The 20,506-nt window shown below is 40.0% G+C and overlaps 1 protein-coding gene across 1 annotated transcript in view; it reads left to right on the forward strand.

The window, feature by feature from the left end:
- DOCK8 (dedicator of cytokinesis 8) overlaps positions 1–20,506 on the forward strand; it is a 67,922-nt gene that overhangs the window by 19,992 nt on the left and 27,424 nt on the right. Inside the window, exons 14-24 of the mRNA XM_008939834.1 lie at positions 5,088–5,205; positions 7,193–7,263; positions 7,925–8,063; positions 9,260–9,361; positions 10,103–10,198; positions 11,270–11,504; positions 12,439–12,603; positions 13,770–13,945; positions 15,631–15,726; positions 17,064–17,159; positions 17,955–18,104. Coding sequence (XP_008938082.1) covers positions 5,088–5,205; positions 7,193–7,263; positions 7,925–8,063; positions 9,260–9,361; positions 10,103–10,198; positions 11,270–11,504; positions 12,439–12,603; positions 13,770–13,945; positions 15,631–15,726; positions 17,064–17,159; positions 17,955–18,104 — 1,444 coding nt within the window. The remainder of the gene's footprint in view (positions 1–5,087; positions 5,206–7,192; positions 7,264–7,924; positions 8,064–9,259; positions 9,362–10,102; positions 10,199–11,269; positions 11,505–12,438; positions 12,604–13,769; positions 13,946–15,630; positions 15,727–17,063; positions 17,160–17,954; positions 18,105–20,506) is intronic.

The following is a 20,506-nucleotide window of genomic DNA, read 5'->3' on the forward strand; positions in this document are numbered from 1 at the left end:
TGTTTAAGACCAGGTTTGATGTGGCCTTGCACAATGTGGTCTAGTGGGACGTGTCCCTGCCCATGTCAGGGGGGTTGGAACTATATAGTCTTTAAAGTCCCTTCCAACCCAAACCTTTCTATGATTCCTCAAGCCTGTAGCGTTGCGTGTAGTTTCTGTGACCCAAGTGCAGGACCTGGCACTTGGTCTAGTTAAACTTCATACCATTGGCCTGAGCCCATCAGTGAAGCCTGTCCAGGTCCCTCCTGTAGAGCCTCCCTATACTCTGCTTCATTTAGCTGTCGTGCATTTCTGCTTTCTTAGTTCTCTGCATGGTTAACACCATTTTGAGCCTGAGATTAAACTAAACTATGCAAACTAACTCTGTGTTTGAATAGAGCCAGATATTAAGTGTTTCATGTTATTCTGTTGCCTTTAATCTGAAAAGGAGAACCATCCTGTCTTAATTAAGCAATGTGCTAGCATTTAGTCATAACCAAGTGTCAACGCCTGCTAGAGTTACAGATTTAATGTATCCTAATTTTTGATTGTAAATCTGCAAGCCATTTTTTTTTTTTTATACTTGTGCTCTAAATTTAGTTTAAACTAAGCTCTTTCTGATGTAGGCCAAAGATATCAGCCGGCACACTTTCTTTGTGTGCTGTAAAAGTGAGCACTTCTTTTTATTGTGTACCTACATTTCTTTACTCAAAATACTTCCCTGAAATTTTCAAAATGTTCCAAGATTTATTTCTTTTAATACCCTTCTATTTTTAATAGGGAAAAGAATCATATAATTTAAAGGGTTTGTTTGGTTTTTATTTTTCCTCTCATTAAATATAAATGAAAATTATGCTCCTTACTGCCACTATGAAGTGGTACTGAGGAAGAAGGATTTGTCCCATCAATTCAGCAGTAACTCAGTTTAACCAGGCCCAGAAAGTCCTGTCTGTGATAGGGGAAGTGCCAAAAGATATAGGATTGGTTTGTTTGGTTGGTTTGGGTTTTGTAGGTTTGGGGTTATTTTGGGAGTTGGGGAACCCTTTACTTTGCTGTTGTTCTTTCATTTAATTACAAACCATTTGGCACTCTGCTCAGATTTGCAGTAGCCTGCAGTGTGATCTGGAGGTTGTCTTCTTTGATGGTAATCATTCTACTCCATCTTTGACTAGTTTTGAGCAAGGAAAGGCTATTGGTGTAAAATAGTCTGTTATTCACAGCTTTATCTGTCCCTTTTTGCCTCTCTGCCCACAGTATCTGAAGAGAGCACAGTAGGCCTGTGCCTCTTCTACAGGGCCACTGCTCCAGTTTTGGGCCAGCTCTAGTTTTGTGCTGATTGGAGATGTCTAACTTCTTTTTCAGAGTAAACAAAGTGGAGATTAGTATTGCACTGTTGTGCACAGGTGAAGGAAATAGCTCAAGCTACTTACTACGGTTTCAGGCAGAGAAGTGAGTATGTCATGAATGATTTTATACTGCTCAGTATAGATGATTTCATCTTAATGCAAATGGCTAATTGCTCTTTTCCAAGCTCCATAATCTTAGCTTTAGCTTAGGTCTCAATCTTTAGCTTAGATCTGCAAGGCACTTAGAGAAAGGACATCAGTTTTTTCACTGATTTTTTTTTTTTTTTTTTTTTTCATTTTCCTTGGTAAATGGTAGGTTTGAGATGTACAGTTTGGAGAAGAGGCATCACTCAAGAGCAGTGCAGTTTGTCAGTATAGCTTGCAGCCTGTCAGGTCAGGATGGAGGAGTGTGTAAATGTATAAATGAGAAATGAAAATAAATCCACGTTCCACCTGTTGAATTCTAGCTGTGTAGATCTTGGGATGTGTCTGAGTACATATGTCAAACACTAAAGTTTTAAAGCATTTCCAACTGAAATTTTAGACGTGCATATTGTCCATGGAAACAAGAATGTGCTGGTAAATATGAAACATTGCCTTATGTTATCTAACATACATAACCTCAAGGGGACATGCTACCAGTCTTTTGGGAAGATATGGTATTCTACTATTTTTACTAGCATTTCTTCGGTGTTGTTTATTAATTAAATATATCAGGACAAAATTGTCTCACCACAATTCTCAGCTGTATTATATATCAAATAAGTTCACTATTATGTGTAAAAAATCCAGTATGTCAGAAATTTCACTCTTTAATTATCGGGGTTCAATGAAAATTTTAGGATAAAGCTTTACCTTTATTTATGCAGCTGGACAAATTATAGGTCCTGGGAACCTATATGATGTTGAATGTGACATGTTAAAGCTCTGTCGTGCCATTTTTTCTAGTCAGTCGCTGACTAGAACTGATTTCCATATGTGTTAGGGTGTTTGTGATTTGCCTGATAATTTTCAGCCATTTCTTCTGAAGATTTCCCACCTGCCTTGACAAAAGTGTAGAGAAAGCAACAAAGATTGGAAGTTATAACTAATGAGTGTATCATGTTTTGTTACCAGTATCATAAGTGTTAAATGGCAATGTTAACCTGTCCATCACTGTTTATCTGTAGAACATTTGTGATTTATATCAGTAATGACTATTTGCACATATATTGGCTTTTGCTGTGTGTGGCATTCTCATCACAGGCATCAGTGAATATGGCTAACATTCATTAGAAGTTTGATATGCACATGTTGACCTCTCACACAGTGTAATTTAGCAAGGAGAAGGATTCTGTTATGTCACACATACACACAAACAATAATTACAAACAGGAATTTTCAATGATAAGTGTCACCGACTTGAAACTGCATAATTTTATTCTTGCAGAAGATAGATCTACGTTGCTTTGGCCATGGTAAGTGATCAAATCACTGCTGCCAAGTGCCATGAAAGTGTAGGAAGGTCAGCAACTTAGAATGAGATTTGCTGCATAGTGTCCTCTGTCAGGCCAGGTGGACCCTTGGCTTTCCCTGCAAGTAACAGATTCTGAAGTAGCCTCTTATCCTACTGAATTGCTGTGGCATGTTGTTTGAGTATTTTTGCTCGGTGCAGAGCCTCAGGGGAGACAAAATGCCTCCTAGAGCTCACTGCATCCTCATGGGCATGCTACCTGCCCTATAATTTAAAAGACAGTAGTATGTGCTGTCCTGACACCACTAACTGCCATGTGGAACTGCTTCTTGTCATTGCTTCCTCTCAGGCTTTTGGAGGGTACAGATGCTGGCAGGCAGTAGCAGTTATGCAGTGGTCAGCAATGGGTCTACAATCTGTGCTTCTTTGAAGGAACTCCTTTCATCTGCCTGCCTTCTTGCTTCAAAAGATCAGTCACTACTTCCATCTCTGCAGGATATCCAGAGTCAGCATTTGCCTGTTCTCTTCAGTGCTGATCGGTCTAATACACATGTAAGCAAGATCCCTTAAAACTGCTTGAGCATAAATGGCACAAGTTTTAGCTCTTTGGTACAGTACTCGCTCAAATAATGCTTCCTTGGCTGCATAGTCAGCAGAGAGCTCTCTGTGATTTCACCTACCTTTCATCTCAAGTCACATCTAAATGTAAAATCCAGTGCTCAGGGATATTATATGGATTTGTGACATCTTCTGCTGGGCTAAAGATTGATGAAGAAATGACTGGATTATGCAGCCTTCCCTACATGTATTTCTTCACCTCTGGCAGACGTAATATTAATAATATCCTTAATTTAAAATGCCATTCCCCCAAGCATAATTCAGTGGAGGTTACCAATATATTTCTCTCTTTCACTTTGTGTTTCCTAATATCATCTTGGAGAGAATTTGGCAGAGCAGAAATCGCATGTAAGAAGGTAAGGAAGAAAGCGCATTAGCGCGGCAGGCAGGAGTCCTGTTCTGAGCAAAAGGAAAGGCAAGTTACAGGCTAGATTGTCTGCTGAGGCTTGCTAGGGCCCACACAGCATGTGTGGGTTAGCAAAGCAGGTTGGACTGTATAGCTGAAGAGTATTGTCCCATTGTGACAGATTGCGTTAAGGAGAATCAGCCAGTTTTCCAGGTCTTGGGATACGACAAATGGAAGGTGGACTGTCTGACTTAATGACATCGTTCTTCAAAGCTGCTCCACATTTTCAGCTGACAGTGGTGCTGAGGAGATAATATGCATCAAGGACGGGACAATTTTGGGCTGCTGTCACAGACAAGAAAGCATGAAAGTCCAGGAGTAGCTCCATGAGCCAGCATGCTCCCACCAACACTAGTCTCATTCTTTTCAATCAAGAGGACAAACAGTGAGAATCCTATACTGGACTGGGAAAATGAGACATTAAATAGACAGAATTGTGATACTGGAATGTGTGTAACCCAGGTCTAGCTGAAATCTCAGACTTGACATAGACTTCAGTGGAGAAAAAGCTTTCTTTTAGCATTTTGACTCTTTTACCAGAATTGTTGGGTTTTGAACTTTGAACACTATTTCTGCTGCCAAATTCCCCACAGAAATTAAAGGTGCTTTTTTAATTTAGTGTTCTGTGCATGTACAGAAGCTAGTAAACAGCAATTGTACCATACTTTAAAGCTTTATATATGTTCATTACTAAAAAATGTCAGTTTCTGGAATTGTAGTGCAAACTTTCTTAATTGTATTCTCTTAGGTTCATTGATACTGCTTTTTGTTTTGCATAATCTAGAAGTGTGTATCATTTTGTTGCTATAAACTAGGAATGTATGAAATTCACATGTTGATTTTATTTGCTGGTTTATTTTTCCTACCAACTCTGAGCGATTCCTTACTCCTTCCAAGATCTGATTCTTCACAACTGAGAAGGGAGCTGCTTTCTTGAGAAATTCCCACTTTTCATTACATCAAGCAAAGTTATTCACTCATTTGTAACTACGATTTGCATAGTTAGAAAAAAAATAAAAAAAGAGACAGAGAGAGAGATGACAACTATCTTCTCAAAGGCACAGCTTTCTGTATAAGAATATTTAAATATAGGATATCCTGTGTGTCACAGAAAGAGCTTACTTCCCTTGTGAACTTTTGAAATAGAGTTCTGGCAAAGCTTTCACTATCTAGGTGGAAATGAAGGACAGGGAGAAGCATCAGCAAAATGGTAATTTGTGCACTTCATTTTGAAGTGCAAATGCTTGCCATTTAACCATTTTATTCTTCTTTTTCTTTCTTCCAGAAATCTCCTGTATGTTTACCCTCAGAGGCTGAATTTTGCTAATCGACTGGCTTCTGCAAGAAATATTACCATTAAGATCCAGTTTATGTGTGGTGAAGACCCGTCCTGTGCAATGCCGGTAATAAATGCTGAGATTTCCTAGCAGACTTTTGCTTACGTGCATTACTGAGTAATCTCTGAAGAGATAGCTCATTGCTTACTTCCCATCACCGTAGTTTGTAGTGGGGCCTTAAGAAGCCTAACATCAGAGAGCTTATAAAGCTTATTGTTCTCCTCAGAGAGCAGGGCTGTAGTCCTGACGCACAACAGGAGAGAGCTGTCACTCAAGTGGAACAAATACATGTTACTCCTTCCTATCTGAGTCTTCCTACCTTATTTTCAGAACAATGACATGGTATTAAACCAACACTGTGTTGGAAAATATAATGGTAAAATTCATAGAGCTTCAGAGATCTTTTAAGAATGCTGTAGTCTGTCTTCCAGTGTAACTCCTCATTATGCACTATGTATACATTAATACTCGGGTGCAACACCGAGGTAGAAGTTGGGATCTTCATTGCCTCACTCTGAACAATCATGCAGTGTAGGCACAGTTTCCTGTGTTTGAAACACACTGTGTTTCATACATGAGGCATACACTGTCACTACTAGCAGAAGAATCAGCACTGTCTATGTTCAGGTTATTCGACATTTCTCATTATAAGATTCTCTCTTCAGCTTTACTAAGATTCAGATATTCACTTTGAAGCATTCTAAACCAGCTGTCTGCTTCTGCCTGACTTTCCGGGGAAATTTTCAGGCACTGTAATTATCTGTTTGAGAATGACAATGGGATAAAATCTTCTGTGATCTGGGGCAAAAAATTAGTGAACTATTACTTTGAGGAATTTCAATCCAACGGTATGTTGGAATAAGAACTGACAAACCTGACCAGCCTTTATCAGTGTGCAGACACTGCACAGTGCATACTTCACAGCTTTACTCCATGTAAACTCCGGAACTGAAATCAGAGCATCAACACGGTGTTTTTCCGAGTCTTGTTTATTCCAGAGCTGGAGCTCTGCCTTGTGGTTTTAACACCATCTTTTACACAATATTACATTGTTTGTTTCCATAAACTCTGCCCATATTATGATTATGTTTTGACAAATATGTAGGACAGACAGTTCATTTGACATCTCTCTCCACTGTGAAAGAGCTTTGTTTCAATACGTATGGACTTGTACAGATGTCCTTGTCTATGCTCATCTCTCAGGGCTCCCTTTAAAGTTACTAGATTCCAGGAACTTACCATGAGGCTGTCTGACATGAGGGAGGCAAATCAAGCACCAAAAATTGCTATTTCTCTTAACTGATTGTAAAGGAACTTTGGACAGCTAAGGTAAGGTGAGATGGATCTCACTGTAACTAAGCAGGGTGCAGCTGAAAAACGAACTTCTGAAATTAATTTGCATTTAAGTTTTTAGCATTTAGTTAAACCAATGTGACAATGTGTAAGAGGTATACCATTACTTTTTTTCCCTGCAATTCCTGACATTTTAGTGCATGACTGGAAAACATGATCATAGAATCACAGAACTGATTTGATTAGAAAACACTTTCAAGATCATCAATTAGCAGTACTAAGTCCAGACTAAACCATGTCCCTAAGCATCTCATCTATACTTCTTTTAAATACCTCCAGGGATGGTGAATCCTCCATCTCCCTGGGCAGCCTGTTCCAATGCTTGATAACCCTTCCAGTGAATAAGGTTTACCTAATATCCAACCTAACTCTCCCCTGGCACTATTTGAGGCCATTTCCTCTTGTCCTATCACTTGTTACTTTGGAGAAGAGACCGATCCCCATATCTCTATAACCTCCTTTCAGGTAGTTGTGAGGTAGCCAATGCCTCCTGTAATGATATCTTCTCTATTTTTCTGGCATTTTACCTTGAATGGTGTCTGGGGAAGATGCCTGGTAATCAGGCATTTATGTTAATGTGCTAAGACAAAACTGAAGAGTCATTTTTAGCCTGCAGATACTGTCTTAAAATTTATAGAAGATGATGATAATTAAATGCTTCAGATCTGGCTGCTGTTACTTTCTTTTATTCTCGATGTAGGTAATATTTGGGAAATCTTCAGGCCCAGAATTTGTACAAGAAATATACACAGCTATCACATATCATAATAAGTAAGTATTGTTCCTGCTTGTATAATTTGAGAGGTATTAATCGTTATCTCTTTACGTGATTTTTAGCCTACATAGTTCAGCGAGCAATGTTGGTAGTAATATGTTTTAAATATTTACATTTTACATGGATTTTTCTTATCTAATTTGGATTGCTACATGCATTTGCATAAACGACCGTAGCATAAGTGACTATTACTTTTCTCGTTTGGAGCTTTAAAGAGGGTAGTCGAGAACATTCATAATCTGAACACTAAGGAGCAGAAGCAGGAAGGATCAGCACAACTTTCTAACAGAATTCACTTCAATATATTCACAGATCCAAAAGGACTGGAGGGACCTTGTGCTCATTAATGTGGACTCTGGATTTATGATTTACACAATAAATATGCTGGAACCCCAAATCAAACGTTTTTGAAAGTACAGAGATGAGTGAAAGGCAAAATATTCCAGCTGATACTGTCTGTTCTCTTCCTGATTCAAAGCTGTAGTTTGTTTATAAATACAGTTGGATATAGGTGTACTTTGTTTAACTGGGCTCTGACACTGTTTCTGGAATTTTTACCATTTTTATAACCATACAATCTAAAAGCCTACTGACAAAGTTGCCTTCTGCTCCGTCTCACACTTACAATGGAAATGAGCTTGGCTTTTCTTAAAACAGGTCCCCTGACTTTTATGAAGAAGTAAAAATTAAGCTGCCAGCAAAACTCACAGAGAAACACCATCTATTGTTCACGTTCTATCACATCAGCTGCCAGCCAAAGCAAGGAGCATCTGTGGAAACCCTCCTCGGGTATTCAGTAAGTTCCATGTGTTACATAAGTGTGTGTGTACATCCTATGCAAACAGACTCTTTGCTTGTCAATAATTTTGTCTTATATTCCCTTTCCGGTTATGCTAGTACATCAAAAACAGTAGAAGACCTTGACATTGATTCACAGAATATTTTCAATTAGTTGTCATACAGCATATTGTTTGTCTTCTAAAGTGTCTTTTACTTACATCAAAATTAAATACAGAAAGAATCTAGAAAGTAGAACGTTGCGTTCTTGCATTCTCTTGCATTATCTTCATGTTGAGATGAGCATGTTCTAGCTTAAGAAATACATATTGTAGCATAGTCTCTTTGAGCTTTTTCTTTATCAGTCAATACTTCTAGCTGAAAAAATTTTAATATGAGAGGAAAGCACAGATGATGATATTACTTCAGATTTGGAAACAGTGCTATGGTCAGCAATTGACCTGTGAGGCCAGGCAAGTGCTTTCCATGTGTTCTTGCTCTGAAGTTTGTATTTGTTTTTGATCTCAGTATTGAGAATGCTTTCAAATGAGCTTTCTTTTGTGGATGGATATAGTCCCATCAATGTCAATGGGATTGGTAAGAATTAAATTAGTTTGTAGTTCAGGAGCAAGAATTGACATAGGCAAGGACTTAATTTTCAAGCTTCTATTTGCCTAAGTACAAAATGTTTCTGTCATGTGATACACAACTGCACAGCCTCTTTAAGACTTGGATGGGAGAAAAAATTAAGTGTGTCCAAATATCAATACAGAGTTATGACGAGTCATTCTGGCCTTAGTCCTCATTGGTGGCCACAACCAGTATGTTAAATTTAGCCTTAGCAAAACCGTAACCCTGTTGATTTGCTTCAAAGCCAAGGATCAGTCTATTCATGAGATGTGATTTTTTAAATAAAATTATTGACTCTACTAAATCCTTGTATTTGGATTTATTAGGAAAATATATGTCACATATGAAAAGCTCTGTTTGTTTTCTTCAAAAGGAATGGTTTGTAAAGCAGTCTTGTACATTTTTCTACAGTAGCTATCACTGAATTTAAAATGCAAAGAAATTACTGTGGAATGGGTTAGAGCAGAGAAGCTTGGGTTAATAATTCATTTGTTGTTTTGTCGACTGTACATAACAAATTAGATATATAGCCTCTAATCAGATATAGTCATGAATATTGCTGTGTTTTCTCTTCATTTGTTTCAGTGGCTGCCAATTCTATTAAATGATCGTCTTCAAACTGGACATTATTGTCTTCCTGTTGCATTGGATAAGCTGCCTTTCCACTATTCAATTCACTCTCCTGAGGTAACAAAGAAAATTATGAAAAGATAATATTTTCCTAATGTAGAGGAACAGCATAAATGTTTTGCAAATTAACATTGCCTTCTGCTTGTATATGATACCTCCTTTTTGTACTGCAAAATGGGAAAGCTCTGGGGAAAAATGTTGCTGTTATTGTCACTGTTGTTATTATTATCCTTTTATATTGCTATATTGTGTTTTTTAAAGTTAGTTATCCAAGCAAATACTTGTCAATTGTCTAATCAAGGATACATTTTTTTAGAAGGTGTCAAGTCAATAGTTTGCTTTCTTCTGTAGGATCATTTGCTCAGTTTTTTGTTTGTGTGGGAAAGGGAGTGGAAATGGAATCAGGTGCTGCCACTGGAGCAAAAAACCTGTCCCCTCTGAATAAATATAGCAAGTAAGAAGGGTTAAAACTGCCCCACATCACCATGCAGTGCCTTTGACAGTGCTTTAACTGGGAATGACTAACCTTAAAAATATCCTATCAGAAGATGTATTATCATACAGTCTGTGCTAGGCATTGAGCTGAAGTGCTCCAGAATTCCCTGTTCAGTGCACCAACTTTTTTCCACCTAGCCTATGAGAACAAGAAGATGCCTTGCTGTGGTCCTTTCTATCGCACTGATTCAGATGTCTAAAATGAAGTGAACAGTATGAATATCTTATAGACTCCTATGTGAACAGACTCTGTTTGATCATTGAAAGAAAGATGATGATTCCCATATTTCTTTTCCACCACAGAAAGTTCCATCTCAGACACCACCTATTAAGTGGGTTGAAGGACACAAGGGTGTGTTCAATGTTGAAGTGCAAGCTGTTTCATCTGTTCACACTCAGGTAATGCATCAGAAGCAACACACAGCTTTAGTTCATTTCAAAGAAAATTCGGATGTCCAGGCCAACTTAGGAGGCTTATGAAATGGAGATATTTAAGCCTACATGGGTTTAAAAACAAAGTAAATGAAGCGCTATGGTTTAATGAAATCCCACAGAAACAAATGAGCAGTCTCAGCAGCAAGTTCCATCAAGCCTTGGTGTCCTTTCAGCTCAGCAAGGGTCCACTTAGGCTGTGTTTGAAAGGTAGGTGGTAGGGCACAGTGTCTGTCTGTGCAGTCTGCATCTTTCACTCTGCAAGGCTCGTTCAGATAACGTGTACACACATTATCTGAATGTGCGAGTTAGAGACACACCACACCCCTGCCTCTGGGGACAGGTGACACTGCCAGAATCCTTAGGCAGCTCAGTGATGGTCAGTGCCACGTGGTATGGGGGCTCAAGCTTAGTACTGAATGAGAACTCTAGGATTATGGTCATTTAAATGTGATAGGAAATTGGAGCTTTGCCCTTCATAGTGGGATGATAGTGTAAGGCAGAGCAGCATTGTTTTGTGTCTGCTGCTTTACGGTATCTCCTACCCATCACCCCATTCTATTTAGCCCTGGTAGCTATGTTCTAACAACTGCAGGCCTTGTGTCTGAAGCAGGTCCATCATCCCTTTGTGGTGTGCTTTTTATATACAAGTAGGGCATACTCATAAGGCATGTAACTTTTATGTAGCTGGAACTCAGTTGTTAGTAGTAGGACTGTAGACCTATGATGTGATGGAGATTTATTAGAGAGAGGTAACAGTATTTTCATGTGATGAAGCAATCGGTTTAGTGAGGGCTTTAACTTTTCTGCCTTTAATCTTATCTAATCAGAATCTGAGTTTGAGCCAGAGGAGAAGGAAAAAGCAAAAGGCTGTAACCGCTGCTTTACAAATTGATCTGTAGGACTAGCCACCACTCCAAGTCAGAAGGGTGAAAATATTTTCTCTTATCCCATCAGGTGGGACAATCAGGCTTTGCTTAGCTAGCAGCAGCCTGGCCTATATCAACTTTGTTAACTGTGAGTACGCTGTATTTACAGGACAATCACCTGGAGAAGTTCTTCACGCTGTGCCATTCTCTGGAAAATCAAGTGACATTCCCCATTCGACTGATGGACCAGAAGATTACAGAGGCTACCCTGGAACATGAATTGAAACTCAGCATTATCTGTTTGAATTCTTCGCGCCTTGAGCCTCTTGTCTTGTTTTTACATTTGGTGCTAGATAAACTTTTCCAGCTGGCTGTACAACCCATGGTCATAGCTGGCCAGACAGGTATCTACTGGGGCACGACCCTGGAGTAATACAAGCAAAACAGAAACGTGGGGGAAACAATTGCTAAATATCTAGCCTCAGATTATTTAGTCCACTTCAGAAAGAGCTGTGCTTCTCAAGACACAGTTTCAATGCACAATTTAATCAGGGTTAAGTGAGTTCCTGCTTTCTCTCCTGTCCACCTACATATAAGATTCTCAGGCTCTGCTTGGAAGGTATGTTTAATTGTAGTAATTAGCTGGAAATATAGGTCATAAAGTAGATTGTAGTTTGACTTTCTTTGGAAGTCTGTTGTTTTGCAAGGAAAACACCAGCAAAGTCACTTATCCTACAGCTGACATTGCTGGCTGCACCATATCCTCTGCCTAAATATCTTTAGATAAAATTGGGTAAGCACAAAACCAGAGAGGTTATAGTAGTGCACACAAAATTTTCTGTAACTGAGGCTGTCAGTTGCCCATCACATATGTTAACCCTGGAGGGAAGGCATACTTGGAGACAATGGTGTAGTTTAGTTCCTATCTCATTATGGTGATAAGCACTTGTCATCCACTGTAATATTTGTGGAAAACCTGCTAGCTTGTATTTGTCTGTCAGCTGAAGACTGAATCTTAGTGTTCTTCATGTAGGTATTTTATAGGAAATGTGTGAAGACTACTAGAAATGGTAATTAACAGCTATGGTATGCTTTTATGTAGAACAAAGTAATGGAGTAGCAGTGATTGGGTTGAAAGTCAGTAGGTCTGCTGAAGAATAGTTACTGGTCTGTGTAGACCTTGGGTCTGATCAGGTATAGCAATTGCTGTCTAGAGCTCTGAATTCGTTAATGACTGAATTAAAGCGTTCAGGATCAGTTGTTGGTATGAAGAATGCTCTCATCTACTTACATTAGATCCTTCAGTGCCTGAGACTAACTCTTGCCTTTGTTTCACAGCCAACTTCTCACAGTTTGCCTTTGAATCCGTTGTTGCAATAGTAAACAGTCTCCACAACAGCAAAGACTTGAGCAAAGACCAGCATGGGAGGAACTGTCTCTTGGCATCTTATGTCTACTATGTATTTCGTCTGCCAGATCCTCAAAAAGAAGTAGTCAAACCAGGTAATCATGGTGCAAGGGTTGCAAAAGTATTCTTTTATCTTGACACAAGCTATTCAGCATGATGCTTCTGAAAGGACGACTTAGGGAACTGGCCTATAAAATAACAGATCACTTCTCGGACCCAGGCTATACACCGTTTAAGCACAAAACTGTTCAGATATACCATTCTTCTCAGAAAAGGGTCAGGGACCTCAGTGCTGCAAAGAATGACATGGACATAAGAGGATAAAATTCCTCTGTGTTGGCCAGCAGGTTGAGGGAGGTGATCCTTCTTAACTCAGCACTGGTGATACCACATGTAGAGTGCTGGGTCTAGTTCTGGGGCCTCAGTACAAGAGAGACATGAACATACAGGAGAAAGACCTGCCAAGGGCTACAAAGGTGAAGAAGTGTCTGGAGCATCTCTCCAGTGAAGAAAGGCTGAGAAAAGGGGACTGTTAAGCTCAAAGAAGAGAATGCTCAAGGAAGATCTTCAATGTATAAAAAGACCTGAAGGGAGGGTACAAAGAAGACAGAGCCAGGCTCTTCTCAGTGGTGCTTAGTGACAGGACCAGAGGTAATGGATGCAGACTGAAACATGGGGAGTTCCCTCTGAGTATCAGGAAACATTTTTTTTTTTTCCTGTGAGAGGCACTGAACAGTGGAACAGATTTCCCAGAGGTTGGGGAGTCTCCATCCTTAGAGATATCCAAAAGCCACCTGGACATGGTACTGGGCAACTGGCTCTAGGTGGCCCTGCTTGAACACAGGAGGTGGACCAGGTAACCTCCAGAGCTTCCTTCCGACCTCAACCACTCTGTTATTCTCTTGCTGTCCATTGTCCTAAAGCCTATAGGATTAATTTCATCAATTGCTATACATTAAGACTTACTGAGGTGGTGGGAAGAAGGAAGAGCTATTGTGACAGTGCTGCTGCTTGGGTAGCCCTGTTATTCTTTTGTTACTGCTTGTGCAATCATCCTGTGAGCTGTTGACTCAGAAAACATCCGCACCGTATTATTCAATGCTTACATAACTTGTTAATGAAGCAGTTGACGGTGAGATTTTCAGGAGCTTTATGCTACTCAGAATGCTGATGCTACAACAGCAGTGAGCAAAGCTGGAATCTCGTGTTTGTATCACACGTGTGTCCTTTAGCCTCAGTCCAAACACCTTCCCCCGGGCAGGTGCAGGCGGCGGTGCCGTTTCGACGGAGTCCCGCTACTACACGTTTGGGCGCACTTCTGCCGTGTCTGTTGGGAGTAAACTCCTGCAGAGCCGAGTGATAAGCTGCAGCAATCCTGACATCACTGTGACACAAACTTCTGCCGATGAGGAGGTCAAAAACATCATGTCATCCAAGGTAAGAGAATGAAGTCAAATATCTGAAGAATTGTACGGGCCAAAATTTAACGATCTAGGTTTGTTCTTTGTGGTTAGATTTGCTTCTTGTAAATGAACTCTATGTATTACCAGAAGCCTTTGCTATTTATCTGGTTTGGCACAGGCACATGTTAAATCCCATTACTGAATTTTAAGGTCTCCTATCAGTGAAGAGTGAGGTGAGAACTCTGTCTCTTCTTTCAGTCATAGTCCACAGAAAGATTTGGGGTTTTGACAGGCCTCACTCTCCTGTTCTTCCTGACATTTAGGTTCTGTTCATGTCTGGTAATGTTCACTGGTCCAGCTTGCACACAGTCAGTGTGAGGAGAGACTACTGTTGATTACACTAGGAACAAGTTCACTATGTGAAAAGGGTGAAAGAGTGCTCAGAATATTTTTTATTTTAATCACAGAGCCTATTTGATGCTGAGTAGTTTCCTTGTAAAAAAAAACATAGGCAATTTATATACAATAGCCCCACAATTATATGTCAGCTATATTATTAGATGCCATGTATATATTTCGTAACTGAGTCTTTCCAAATAATTCAACCACAGAGTGAAACACAAACTTCCTTCATCTTTCTCGTCCACAATTACGTGTGACCAGCAGCTTGCTGGATGACAACAACCAAGACACAGAATTTTGCTTCCCTGATTAGCAGCTGTTGCTTGCTGGTTGACAGCATCTCAGGTTTATCTCAGACTTTTGTGAGGATGGCTGTGCCATCCTCTCTGGGGAAACCAAAATCTAGAATTCCCCATTAATCAGGAGCTAGAGAGTGTACGTCTGACAAAAGCAGGATCTTTCCCCTGTGCAAGGAGCCTGCTCCTATCTGCAGCCCTATCAGAGCTCTGCAATAGCGTGTCTGCTGAGCTCTGAACCATATTCCCCCTCCCTCTTCTTTGAGCATTGCATATGTAAAGTACTCCTTCCCAAGCAGGTTATTTTTAGAAACATTTTACAGTATTTTCTCCATTGAATGATCACGTACCCCTCCAGTTAAAGTGAATGAGTGCTTGTTGTCAGCAAAGGAAGCCAGAACTAGTAAGGCACGCAGGTTTTGCCAATCCATTTGTTTTGTTTATATGGGCATATATATTCATCCATAGCAATTTTTAATAATGTAGACTGGAACTTACGGCTTTATGAATTTTATTTTTGTGTACTGTCTCCTAAAAAAAAGCCCAGAGCTCGTGGCATATTTTTTTCCAAATTAATTTAAACATTTGCTCTTACAGCTCCATCACATTCATAAATGTAGCAACTTATAATTGACTACTGCCCATTCGCTGGCTTTTAAATTAGCATTACTTTTAATGGAAGGAAGATTCCCACATACTAGTTAATGAGAACCATCGGATAAACTCTCAAAAGACAGTTATCATTGAGAGCGTGAATTCTATGGGTTCCAAAATACAGCCGCAGTGCTAAAATTGGGCACGTGATGGCAGTGTTGGCATTCGCACGCTCCTGCGGCTGCTGCATTTGGGCGGTCTTTGGCCTCCCCTGGGAACTGGAATGGGGAGGACTGAGAAGAGCTGTCTAGATGAGCGTCTGTGCATACCTTCTAAAAAAAGCACCGCTGCTGATTTCTTTGCCGTTAATTAGCTTCAATTATATATTAATTTTCTGCAATGTATTTCTTTTGGCTATGCCCTCCAGCCTATGGATCCCAGCTCCAGTCGGATGTCTTTCTGCGTTGAAGGAACAAATGACACACCAAGTGTTTGTGCAAGCCCAAGACCATCCAATAAAAAGGTAGCCTAACACTAAGCATTAGGGAGCACTTTTAACAGGTCCTGGAGCCTCCTGAGGCAGTGCTGCTAATTAGCACTTGCACATGAGGAGAGGGAAGAAAGAGGACAAGATAACAACCAGTTTTATTGAGCAAGGAATTAGTGATGGAGTATTGAATCAGTGGGTAAACATTCCCCAAACTTTTCTGCTTCTGCTCCATAGTGTTTAGATTCTTTTTCCAGGACAGATTTAGACAAGTAGCAGCCTGCCTGGATTCTCCCTTTGCTCTCTTTCTTAAGTTGTTAGGGTCTTTATCTTTTTCCAGTGCTGTTTACTCTTGGATACCTGCCTTTACATGTTGCAGTACACTTCATTCAGAAGTGTTTGCCATCTCTTTCTTCTGTAAAGAATGTTTTTCTTTTCCTCTTTTTGTAGCTTTTAGAACAAATAAACCTCTTCCCAGCTTGAGTATGTATTCCAAAATAGCTCTTTAAGAACATAGAAGTTATCACATCACCTAGATAATTTTTCCAGAGCTCTGTCTTGTGTTTGGCATTGATCAGCAGCTGTGGCTTTGGATCAAGAAGCAGGAGAATAACCCTGCGATGAGCAGTTCAGAATCTGAGTTACAATTAAGAAAATCCTTTCTTACTCCTGTTTACTGGGTTTGAATTTTTGGATGGGGGAGGGGAAAGCAGCATAAAGATTTATGGGTTTCAGACTGAGTATTGAATGAATTAATATGTCCTATTCAATGTAAAGATGTTTAGGAACCTCATAAGATTTATTGCTTGTCTCAGGAAAAGAAAATAGGCATTGTAATAAATTTTTACTTCAAATTTGAGTTTCTTAAAAGTTTACGTCATTGGGGTTGGGTGTCTTACGGCCAGGTTTGACTACAAAAGGCATTGTCTTCATCTATATACCTCGGTACAGGCTCTGCTGTGGTTATGGCTGTGTCCTTCTCTCCCAGCACAGAAACAATCTGACTCCTACCTCCTCTGAAAAAAAAACCACACATGTGTTAAATGGAAATACTTAGATGGGAATGGGAATGTGTCTGTGCCCTCTCATGCACACAGCCAATGGCCTGAGGATAAACCAAACACATTCCCCAGTTTCATTACCCAGGTTTCTGGCTCCACAGTAACAATGGGTCCCAAAGTCTGTTTGCCAGCACCATTCCTTGCATCATTTTGGTCAGATCTGCCTTCTGATCCTGCAGGGATGTCCACACATCCCTATGCAGATACTGACTATCCAGTATGGGGAATTTTCTCACAGGATGGAGGAGGGATGTTGAAACTGAAGATGAGTTGATTAAAAAGTCATTTCCCAATTCTGTGTTAATTATCTAGCATTTCCACGAGGAGCTGGCACTGCAGATGGTGGTCAGCACGGGTATGGTGAGAGAATCTGTCTTCAAGTATGCCTGGTTCTTCTTTGAGCTCCTGGTAAGATTTGACAGTGGTATTTTTGGTAAGTTAATGGTGAAATGTAGCAGGTACTCCAGGCAGAGATTTAGTGGGGCAGCGATCTCTCCAGTTATTCAGCCCCAGTGTGAAAAGGGAAGGTCCCAAATAAAGGAAATACAACTGAAGAATTCTCCATATTCACCACAATTCCCCACTGACAGCCTGTGATGGCAAAATCCTGCATGAACTACGTGCAGAGTGGTCCACAGGTTGCAGAAGGCTGAAAAGCAGGCATCAAACTGAGCCCTTCCTTTTCTGTGAATACCTTTTCCTGCCGTTTCCACTTTGGAAACAAAAGGGAGCAGTGACAAAGCTCCCCAAACTCAACAGTTTCACAGCGCCCTGAGGTGATGGATCTTAGTGGGAAAAGCATACTGATTTCCACTGGCAGCATATAAGACACCCATCAGATCAAGAAATAATAATTTATTCCAGAAGTATCATTCCCTGTCTGTCATCATGAAGGGCAAAAGTTGCAAACAGCAACATTTCAGAGCTGCTGATGTGATGGACTGAGGAGTGTGATTCTGATTTCAGGTGCTGAGAGTAGCTGATTTCATGAACATGAACAGGTATCAGTGTCTGTCTGCATTGGAGTCTTCGGCTTTCTGTTGTCAATGCCAACACATGCAAGATTTATCACAGCAGCTCTGAGAAGATGAGACTGATTACATCCAGGGAAAAACAACTAGGGAATCTAACTCCTATGAACTTAAAGCAGTATTTTTACCTCGAGTTTGGGCATTTTTAAATTTTTTTTTTTCTGCTTTTCAGATAAAGAGTATGGCTCAGTATGTTCACAACATAGAGAAGCAAGACAACCCACGAAGAAGCCGGTTCTCTGATCGCTTCAAAGATGATGTTACCACTATAGTTAGTGTGGTTACTTCAGAGATTGCTGCACTTTTAGTCAAACCACAGAAGGTAAACGCATGAAGGAAGCACCACGGATCCTTGCTACTCACCCTGTGTTACACTTTCACATGTTATCCAATTTCCCTTTCACCGGTGCTACTGGACTTGGGCCAAAACTGAGGCAGTAATCTCACATGGACCTTAAGTGAGAGTTGTGGCTGTGCAAAGGGCCGTATTGTGGCTGCAGGGTGGGGGAAGGGAATGCACTTTTCCGTACATAGGAAAGGCTGGGCTGCCATTTTCAGTGGCAGTGATGATTTATGCCAGGTTAGCCAGGGCATCAGACTACAGCTCAAGCAGGTCCCATTCCTTTTATTTCCCTTTCCCGTTACCCTCATTTCTACTGCATAGTGGTTTATTTCATATTTGACTTCTATTGATAGCAATGGGCTATGCAATATGAAGGTAGTATTCCTCCTGAGGGTTGCAAAATACAGCCACAAGTGATTTAACCCCAGATCTCTTTAAAAAGACACAGGATACATGAAAATTAAAGACAAGAAAAAATCCTTAAATCCCATTAAATTAATTTTTATTATATATTTTGCCAAGTCGTGCTGATATAATGGACTATAAATTTGAAAGGATCACAAAATGTAATTTGTATTTTAACATCAATACTGTAAGCTTACATCACTGATTTCACTCTGCACAGGCCAATAGGCAAAGTTAAGGCCACCAGTAGGTACTGGGTAACTGTTGTTTGTCCCGTTGTTGGAACCCATTTGTTGTCATACCTTAGAGCTGCCAGTTGCACTGTGCTAGCTCAGCAGTGTGTTGTGCCACAGGGCAGACCAGGCTAGAGAGCTGGCCTGTTGGGTCACTTTTTGACCAGCTCAGTTTTCTGATCCACTTTTCCATGTGTGCCCCGTTGTGCTGTTGAGAAGCAGAAACTGGGAAGGGGCCCAGACCAGATAGCTAAGGGTAGAGAATGGCAGAAGTGATAATCCCTGTCCACCAAAAAGTTGTTCCTGAAGCTTTAGCTTTTGCACAGTCCTTTGGTTTGCATCTGTGATAGCCTTGTGCAGAGAAATTGTTTCCACAGGAATGTCTACTTAAGGCATCAGTGACTTTTTTTTCAAATACATTGTGTAATAAAAATCTGTTGCATTAAAAATGTTTTAACAGAACTGTAAGTTTTGCCAAGAGATAAGTATTTTATGGCTTCCTTACAAGAAATACAACCAGTTTTTACAGGCTGTTAATTCAATTCATTTTTGGTACAGTGAGGGTACAGGGCATGATTATGTATGAAAATCCCACCACAATGTTTGCAGAATCAGGATTAGGGTCATTTATTAGTTGTACAGAGCAGCAGTAGGTAATGTGTGTGTCTGGTTTTTAAACCCAAGCGGTAGCAATCCATTTATTGATATATAGTTGAGCATGTCGGATTGCCCTAGCTTTCTGCAGTGTTATGTCTGGGATATTTATCACCAGTAAGGTAGTGGAAAACTGATTTTTTTTCTTCACAGCAGAAAAATGTTTTCCTGTGTAAATTCCAGATCGTAGGAAACATATATATTCCTAAACAGCAACAAAAAGGCTGAAAAATGTAAAACTAAACTGTAACCACCCTGAGGTGCTGCACACCTGTTCTCACTAGTCAGAGACACAAGTATTGGGCAACATTTTTCTGTCATCTCCTCTGTCAGTTTTGAGTGAACCCACCAGAGGGCTCTGAGCATTAAACGTGTGCAGATCCCTCAGGCACTTCCACAAATTCCTCCTGGTGGTCTACATATGCTACTGAGATTTTATTATTTTAATCGATATGTTTGAAGTAACTGTAGCCTTATTTTAGAGGGCACATGAAGTTCTTTGTGATTTTCACTTGGGGCTGCATATCTCTGGTGATCAGGCCAGTTCTAAGCATGCGAGAGCTCAGCTGCTGAATGGTAAAACCTACAGATTTATCTTACTGATATGTTTTTGCTATCAGTTTTACACTTAAAATTTCTAAAGAAAATACTTGTCATTCTATCAGCAAAGACAGTTCAGATTTTTATTAATACTTTAAAACAATATTTTATGGTTTAAGTACCTAAACTAACATTCTCTAATGTTAAAGGTTGAATTAAACAAAAAAAAAAAATGGGCATATGCAGGATTGCAGCCTATAGGGAATGCAGAACAGGACTCAAATTCCATTTCATTATTGTCAGCTCAAAGGTTTGCATAAACTTGTTCAATCATCCTGTGATATTCCTCTGTGAAAGCTACAACATTTGAAATAACTTATAGAAATTGTTCTGCATAATGTTAACAAGATCACATAACCTGGAGAACTGAAACAATCTTGCCCAGTATGTTCCATGGGATGGTTCTGGGAGCTGTCCCCTACATTATTTGTCAGTGATTCTATAAAGTCTTCCTACTTTCTCTAAGTTTTATATATCATAACTGCAATT

The sequence above is a fragment of the Merops nubicus genome, unplaced genomic scaffold (genome assembly GCF_000691845.1).
Source record: "Merops nubicus isolate BGI_N331 unplaced genomic scaffold, ASM69184v1 scaffold42894, whole genome shotgun sequence".
Taxonomy (NCBI): Eukaryota; Metazoa; Chordata; class Aves; order Coraciiformes; family Meropidae; genus Merops; species Merops nubicus.